This window comes from Mobula hypostoma, chromosome 2 (genome assembly GCF_963921235.1).
Source record: "Mobula hypostoma chromosome 2, sMobHyp1.1, whole genome shotgun sequence".
Lineage (NCBI taxonomy): Eukaryota > Metazoa > Chordata > Chondrichthyes > Myliobatiformes > Myliobatidae > Mobula > Mobula hypostoma.
The window spans coordinates 52,074,783-52,083,824 of NC_086098.1; the positions used below are offsets into that span (position 1 = coordinate 52,074,783).

Below are 9,042 nucleotides of genomic sequence, written 5' to 3' on the forward strand. Positions count from 1 at the left end.
TTCAATCAGAAATGTCTTCCACATAAGGCTAACCATTCCACAGAGCTGCTTTAAATTATTATTATTATGCAACTATTTAATTCTGGCTAAGTTCACAGAAGTAGATTTTCCAGATATCACACAGTGCATATGGATTTGTATTGCAGATGATATAAATGTAAAGCAATTCAATTAAAGCGGTATTGGTTTGTAAGTATATTTTGACAGACAAGGAAAATAGATCACAAGGTTTCAATCATCTGAATTCTTAAGATATCATTCATTAACAGGTTTGAGGTAGAAATGTGCAACTCCAAGTGAATATTATTTACTCATGAGCTTATAAGAACCAGCTTATAAAGAAATAAGCTTATTTTAATAACTGGCTCTGTGCAGAAAAAGAATATAAAATCAATCAAGTTAAAGTATAAAGGTATACTTTATTCTATTTCATGTTTACCCATCAGGCACACTAGAGAAGAGCTAAACTAGGGAAAATCATAAATGCATTGTCTTTCAAGATATTAGTTAGCTTGATGGATGCCATATGACTCTCCAGTATTCCTCCCTCTAGGCACTGAAAGTACCTCAGTTCTTTTTGTAACACACACAAAATGCTGGTGGAACGCATCAGGCCAGACAGCATCCATAGGAAGAAGCACAGTCGACGTTTTGGGCTGACGGAGGGTCTCGTCTTCGTCCTGACGAAGGGTCTTGGCCCGAAACGTCGACTGTACCTCTTCCTATAAATGCTGCCTGGCCTGCTGCATTCACCAGCAATTTTTATGTGTGTTGCTTGAAATTCCAGTATCTGCAGATTTCCTCATTTTTGTGTGTGTTTGAATTTCCAACATCTGCAGACTTCCTCGTGTTTGCAGTTCTTTTTGTGTTATCTTTGCTTTTATTAAAATTCTCTGATATCCTTGTAGTGAAGAGTAAAACTTTCCAAGCAATCATCATTTGAATTTTCAAGATTCACCATTTTTTAATTGGTTGTTTTCTGTTGCTTATTTATTTTCATTTGTTAGTCAGTTAATTGCCCTAATGGGCTGAGAACATAGAAGCTTCAGAAGTCTTCTAACCAGGTAAGCACCTGATTAGGAATTGAAGTTTCTGCTTTTTTTCTCCATTACCAAATGCATTAAAATAAAGTAAGTAATTTATTTCTAATTTACATTTTATTGCATCATCACTTGATTAAGCAGTGAGTGGCATGTTTGCAATATTACAAAATTGATAGTATAAATGAGTTCAATGTCCCATAGAAATGAAAATGATTTGGAACAGGACATTGCTAAGTCTCCTAGGCAAATTCATGAGCGGATGGATAGAAATAAGCAGATCTCCAGATTAGTCTCCAGTTGCACATAGAACCTGGAGAATGAAATGTTTCTGTGTTTGATTTGGTACACCTTAAAGATGTGCTTATGTAGTAATTTGGAGAGTTTATATAATGGTCAGGTTCCTCTGAGGAATTATTTAGTTTGATGCATCTTTGACTCAGACCCATTGTTACTCTTCATTTTTTTAGTTTATACGAAAGCTGGATTATCTGTGTGTACTCACAATATTTTTTTTTGCTTCTGGCAACCACAAAAGCCAAATTTGAAAGATGTCACAGCTGTCAGTCCTTGTTACATTTACCGTGTCTTGCAGTGCCTTTTTTCAAAAATGTAACACATGAAAACATGAGAATATTAACACATGAGTGCATGAAAACTCAATTCTATACCTTATGTATGACCTCAATATTTTTACTATATTAATACTATATAAAGAAACTCCAGTATGGGATTTTATGTGAAAGAAATTCTATAACAATCTGGTTTATGCATGTACTGCTATCTCTGGGTATTGATAACCCTTGATTAAGGATTTGTGGGGGAGTTTTTGTCCTATTGACAAGGCAAGAATCCATGGATGGTACATTGTTAATTTTTGTTTACTTTTTCAATTTTCTTGACAATCATCAGTAAGTATATGTTATGGCACTTTGTCATATCATTAAATATAAGGAGAAAAATTACCAGTGTTTTAGGATTCCTCTTCTTTCAGAACAATTATCCACATTTGCTGCATACACCAAGGAAACACAAAAGACTACCCACACTTGAATATGAGAACTCAGCAAGTTGGGCAGCATCCATGAAGGCAAGAGGGTAGTCGGTGTTTGCGGACATGACCTTGCATCAGAAATGACAGGGTTAAGGAAGTCAGCTGGAATATAAAAAGAGGGATGGGTAAGAAAGCGTTTGATAGGTGGAGGGATGATGGGTAGGAGGGAAGAATGTTCAGATGGTAGGTGGAACGACATGAAAGGTGGATGATATGAAGATGGACGAGTGGGGAAGGGGAAAGCGAAGTTGAACCAAGGGAAAAGAAATCCAGCTAGATGGGTATGTGGGTAATGAACACTGAGAACCACATGGGGGGTGGGGTTATGGGTTGGTTATGAGGAGGGGTGGTAGTGGGAGTTGGAATAGAAAAGTAAACAGAGAGAGAGAAAACCTCAGGATCAGATTTGTTTTCACTGGCATGTGTCATGAGATTTGTTAACTTAGCAGCAACAGTTTAATGCAATACATGATAAAATAGAAAGGAAAAAAGTAAATTACAGGAAGTATATGTATATATATTGAATATATTAAAAATAGTGCAAAAACAGAAATAATATATTTTTTAAAAAGAGATAGTGTTCATGAATTTACTGTCCATTTAGAAATCAGAAGGCAGACGGGAAGAAGCTGTTCTTGAATCACTGAGTGTGTGCCTTCAGGCTTCTGTACCTCCTTCCTGATGGTAACAATGAGAAGAGGCAGGCACTGGGTGATGGGGGTCCTCAATAATGGACTGCTCCTTGAAGATGTCCTGGCTACTATGGAGGCTAGTACCCAAGATGGAGCTGAATAATTTCACACCTTTATGTAGCTTCTTTCAGTCCTGTGCAGTAGCAACCCCCACCCCCCCATGCCAGACAGTGATACCGTGATTGAAAAATACTGGTGAAGATGTGTCATTTTATTTTTGGGGGGAAAATCCTTTATTTAAATAAATAAAAGTAAATAAATATACGCAATATTTGCAAGGTGGAGGTGATCAGTTCAACCTGGCCCTCACCCTAGCACGTTCACCTGTTTCCAACACAAATGCTAAACAAATTGATGCTCGCCATCCAAATGAGCTCCTTATTCCAAGACTGCAGGCAAGCATTAAAGACAAATGAGTCTCAGATGGCACGCCAGAGGCTTCCAGCATATGAATGAAGATTCTGATTGTGAGCCTGAATAATGCTTGGTTAACCCAGAATTAAATCAATGTCAAAGTCAAGTTTGTTGTCATATGCCCAAGGACATGTAAGCACAGTGGAAATGGAAAAACTTACTTGCAGCCACAGTGCATGTACATAGCATTAGCTACACAGCATCCAGAGGGGGAAAAACAAATTAAACATTAATTATTCAAAAGTTATACAACAAAGGTGAAGATTACCACTATCCACACCATACCATATTATCGTAGCTAGTTAGCAGGAGTACAGAAATCTGAAGCTACACAACACTGAGAATAGCTGCATCCCTTTAACCATTCAGCTCTTGCACAAACCTGCATATTCACTACATCAGTACAGCAAAATTATGATGACTTTGCCTGTATTTGTTCTAATTGTGTTCCTTCCTGTATAATTTATCATAATAACTGCCAGTACAAGAGTTGACTTCATTAACACACCACAATATTAGTTTTCAGTGGCATTTAATGCACACTGTCAGACAACCACAGGCAAAACTATGACCTAGATATTATAACCAGCTCTGCATAAATCGGTAAGCTTTCGTGATGTTTTCAAAAATATAATTCTGAAGAAATGTCTTGATATGAATTGTACATGATCTTGCTGTACCTTAAGTAAAGAATTGTTTAACCACAGAATATTGCAGTAATTGAGAATTATCATTGACTAGCTAATTTTCAGAGTCTTCCTGATGTTTCAATGTCTAGTAATTAATGCATACATAGAACTAATAAGGGTTTTCACTTTGGATAAAATGGGGGGGGGTGGGGGAATTATATATAATGAAATAAACTTTTCTAGAAATTTTCAAATTATTAGCATTGATCATGAATGAGATTTCAAATATTCTTGACCCATGCCATGATGTCAAGGTCACTGTGAACAAAAGTTTTAATTTGACCTGAGCTCTGAAACTTTCCTGTAAAAGGAAAAATTAATTCAAACGTGAAATCCACAATTAGACCCATACAAACTAGCAGACTCCCAGGCTCTATTTTTCAACAAGCTTGTCATCTTGTCCCATTTAGCTAACTTAGTCTACCATAACATGTGGGCCTGCCTTCCCTACACATTTTCACAAGTGAAAGACCAATGAACGACATGAGGTTTCATCTCAACCTATACATGTGATGTATATCCTTGCTTCTGATTAAACTCTCATCCTACTTCATGGAAGAATATAGGATGATATTAAACTACATTTATTGCCGGGGTGGGGGGGGGGGGGGAGTGTGCAAGGAAGCCTTTAAATCCTGGCAGAACCTAAGTTATGCAAGCGTATGAAATGAAATAGCCTTACACAGTACTATAAACCTTGGTATATTAGCCTTTTGTGTAAACCATGCTGATAAAGAAATGGCACTTTTCCAGTATTTTGTCAATAGCTATGGTACAGTTTTTTTCTGATTTTTTTTAAGAATAAGATTTAATATCACTGGCATTTGTTATGCAGCAGTGGTAGACTACAATACATAATAACTATAAATCACGGTAAGAGAGTGTGTGTGTGTGTGCTATATATATATATTTTAATACTTAAGTAGTGCAAAAAGGGAGAAAAAATAGTAGTGAGGGTTCATGGGTTCAATATCCATTCAGAAATCTGATGGCAGAGAGGAAGAAGCTATTCCTGAATTATTGAGTGTGTGCCTTCAGGCTTCCTGATGGATGTAATGAGAAGAGGGCATATCCTGGGTTATGGGGGCCCTTAATGATGGACGCCGCCTTTTGGAGGCATCACTCCTTGAAGATGTCCTGGATGCTGTGGAGTAAAATTTTTAACATTTACTTTGAGGATATTAGGCATTAATCATTTTGTACAGGTTCTTATGACTGTCATGATTTCTAAGAAGGGTTATGTGTTATTTACAGGAATGCTCCAGAATGGCAAGAAGTTTGACTCTTCTCGAGACAGAAACAAGCCTTTCAAGTTCAAAATTGGCAAACAGGAAGTGATTAAAGGCTGGGAAGAAGGCATGGCACAGGTACTTTTGGATGATCATAATTTCAGAATTACCTTACTATAAAGCCTGTACAGTAAATATTATGGATATTTGGAGTCTCAAAGATATTAAATTGTTGACATATTTCTTATTCATTAACACATTTAAAGATGCATATTTAATTTTAAAGTTGCATCAACACCAAATGTATTTTGGTTTAACTATGTGGGCTGAAAAATCACTCATCAAAGAGTTGAGCTGTGAGGCCAGTACAGTTTAAAAGAAATCCAACTTGATTTAGTCTTTTCAAAAGAGGATGCTGAAGGCATGATGAAATGGAAGAGATAGTTTGCCAATGGCAAAATAGGAGCATCAGATAACAACAAACAGTAACATTATACTATTATGGAAGATGCATATTTTACCACATAGAAATAGGATGTAAGCTGAGGAATTCCACTAATAATCAAAATTGTTTCAATAACAGATGAGCTTGGGGCAAAGGGCAAAACTGACCTGTACCCCTGACATGGCATATGGTGAAACAGGACATCCTGGAGTCATCCCAGCCAATGCCACACTTATCTTTGATGTAGAGCTGCTGAAGTTGGAGTGACAAAGTCCTTAATTGATATTTAATTGCAAGGTATGTTAATACCTTAACGGTATTAGATTTTTTTAATGTAAAATTGGGTGTTGAGTTTGATCTCCTTATTGCATGTGCAAGTCACTTTAAAATATGTCCTGACCTTTGCCTGACAAAGAGTTGTCCCATTCAGCTAGTCCTACTTTTCTGCCCCTCCCTGTACCTAACTACTGCTTAGATGATACTATTATACCTGTCTCAACCACTTGCCCTGCCAGCGTACACCATATACTTACCACCCTCTGTATGAAGAAGTTGCCCTCAGTTTGGTTTGAATCTGTTCCTCTCGCCATAAATTTATGCTCCCTTGTTTTGGACTCGTACCTAGGGGACTACCTTCCGTCCTGTCTATGCCTCTCATAATTTTAAACTCTTTTGTAAGGTCACCCTTCATTGTCCTACACTCCAAGGAATAAAGATTTAGCCTGGCCAACCTCTCCCTATAACTTGACTTACTAGCCCTGGCATCAACCTTGTAAATCTTCTCTACTCTTTCCAGTTTAATCACATCTCTCCTATAATGTACTTAAGTGTACAATATTCTACTAAATGCACAGCTGCAGTCCACTCTAATTACAAAAATGTATTTTTGGTACATTTGCAATGGTACATGTCAACTAGTTTGGTTTAAAACAAATTTGTACTTGTGCTTTGGTTGACCAATATGAATAGTATTCTTTCATAATAGTTTCCTCATATATTTATTCATTTAACCATAGTGAGCATATTTGGTGGAGCTAAAAATGTACATTGAGCCTCAAAACTAAAGGGAAATTAAAATTCATCTGGTATTTCACCTGAGTATATTCTTTCCTTCATATACTTTTCATTGTGCGTCATCGCAAGATTACTGATTACTATTACCCTTTCCTATACAATCAAGTGAGTGTGAGCTTTATTAGAGAACAGTCAGCATAATATAGGAAAGCTTTTTAAAATTGCAAGTTTTGAAAAATGGGTACATTAGCAATTTTACAGGCACAAGCCACAACATATGGCCTACTCCATCCTCCTGCATGATTGATCAATACCTTTCAAAATGTTAAAAATATGAAATTGTTTTCTAATTAGAGAATTTGAGTAAACCATTGCTGTTGTGATGATGGAGAAGTTGTTTAACTAGATCAGTAAATGGTTGACTTGAATTTAAGTAGTAATTTTATTTCTCTCTTTTTGAAGGGATGACATGGGGATTCTGGGTTTCAGTACTGTGGAATAGATCTTCGGTGGCTCAAGAAGCCTATTAGAAGAATTTTATGATATTGATTAAAAAGATCCCATCCTATCAACCTACTTACATCCTGTTCGTTTTGCTCTCAATATTTGGAATTGTTAGTTTTGACTGCCAGTGTTGTTCATTTGTAGATCCTGTGTTTATGAGATTCTTCTTTCAATTTTTATTGATTTCTGTAATGTTTAATTGCATGAGATATATGATAACTTTGAATAATTCCAAATTATTTGACAAACTTGACTGGGGTCTAACCTAATTTTTGAATAGCAAAGACCTTAAAAGCAGGCCTGCTAAGATTTTATGGAATTAAAGTAAATGGGCATTCATAAGAATCTACAGGACCTGTATTACCAGTCTTACTCTGAAGGAAGAACTTGTGTAAAACTTAATTGCTTGTTTAAATAAAAAAAAGTGATGTTCACCTTTAAAAAATATAGTCCAGGTAATTGTATGTTTCTTTTTTATATTGGGAAATGATTATCGTTAATGTTTGTGATCATAAATTTTGGCAAAACCCCTCGGGCTATAAGCTTAGAAATGAAACATGCCGGCACATCTAGAGCAAAACAAAAATGTCATATTGCAAAGAGATCTTACAAAATATTTGTAAGGTTAAGTAATTGTATGTGTTTAAAAGAACTTGGCCACTTTAAATGAGAGGGCAGGACATTAATGTTTACAAATAACAACAGAAATGCTGACACAGTCAACAAGTCAGGCATTTTCTTTTCCTGTTTATATTTCAGATTTCCAGCAAATTGTTTTTTTTTAACATTTTCTTAATTGTGCTTTTGTTGAAATCAGTTTTGTCTGTTCTCATTTAGGCTGTTGAATGGAGAGCCAAGTGATAATGACATTTCATGCAATGCAGAAAATGACTTGCATCAACAAATGCTCTGATCTAATCTGCTTAAACATACTTCCAGACACCATAGCAATACCTAGCTTCAACCTTCCTGACCTAAGGAACTAGCATGGAAACAAAGACCACATCAAAATGAAGAGGAAAAGATTGCAAGAACTATAAATTTAAAATGCTTTTTTAAAAAAACTAGAAACACTCAGCAGGCCAGGCAGCAACCATGAAGAGAGAATTCGATTTACCATTTCAGATCAACATCTTTCTTCAGGACTGCAAAAGCTAGAGATAAAACAACTTGGAAATTGCAGTGAAAAGTGGTGGGAAAGAGAACAAAAAGGGATGGGATGCAAAATGCCATCACACTTTTTGTTATTTAGTTTCTTTTTTCCTTCACTGTGCCATGGATCTTCAGTTTGTTCTTTTCTGCTGAGAGTTTCCTGAAATATAATTTTGAATTTGCGACATCTACAATATTTTGCTTGTGTACTAATTTCAACCAGTTTGCAACACAATTTGAAATATACAATAATAAAACTTCATTTTTAAATCATTATGCATTAATCATTTGGGACTGTACAGTGTAATCAAATGTGTCTTTTAAAAGGGAGGAGTTTCAATTACTGCTTTTGGATTTTAAGAAACAAAATTTGAAGGGAATTCCCAATTAAGAATTTCTATTTTTTAAAAAACTAATTTATCACTACCTGGAGAATCAGATTTATCGTCACTGAACATTAGTCATGAAATTTATTGTTTTGTGGCAGCAGTACTGAGCAGGCATAACAAATTATTATAACGTACAATAAATTAGTAGTGCAAAAGTGGAATAGCAAGGTCATGTTCATAGGTTTATGGACCATTCTGAAAACTGATTGCAGGGGGTAAAAAGCTGTTCTAAAAGCGTTTAGTGATGGTCTTCAGGCTCCTTCACCTCCTTACTGATGGTAATAATGAGCATGTACCTGGTGAGGGTGCTTAATTATGGATGCCACTTTCTTGAGGAACTGCCTTTAGAAGATGGCCTCAATGGTGAGGAGACTTGTGCCTATGATGGAACTGGCACAACCCTCTGATGTCTCTCATTGG

At 36.0% G+C, this 9,042-nt stretch overlaps 1 protein-coding gene across 2 annotated transcripts in view; it reads left to right on the forward strand.

Annotated features, from left to right (window-relative positions):
* The window catches only part of LOC134340074 (peptidyl-prolyl cis-trans isomerase FKBP1B), a 31,308-nt gene extending 22,799 nt beyond the window's left edge, over positions 1-8,509 (forward strand). Inside the window, exons 3-5 of one of the 2 annotated variants that reach the window (XM_063036911.1) lie at positions 5,144-5,256; positions 5,702-5,860; positions 7,040-7,895. In XM_063036911.1, coding sequence (XP_062892981.1) covers positions 5,144-5,256; positions 5,702-5,830 — 242 coding nt within the window. In that variant the 3' untranslated portion in view covers positions 5,831-5,860; positions 7,040-7,895. Of the gene's footprint in view, positions 1-5,143; positions 5,257-5,701; positions 5,861-7,039; positions 7,896-7,918 lie in introns of those variants that run through there. The other variant, XM_063036903.1, reaches the window with a different exon arrangement.
* Positions 8,510-9,042: the final 533 nt, after the last annotated feature.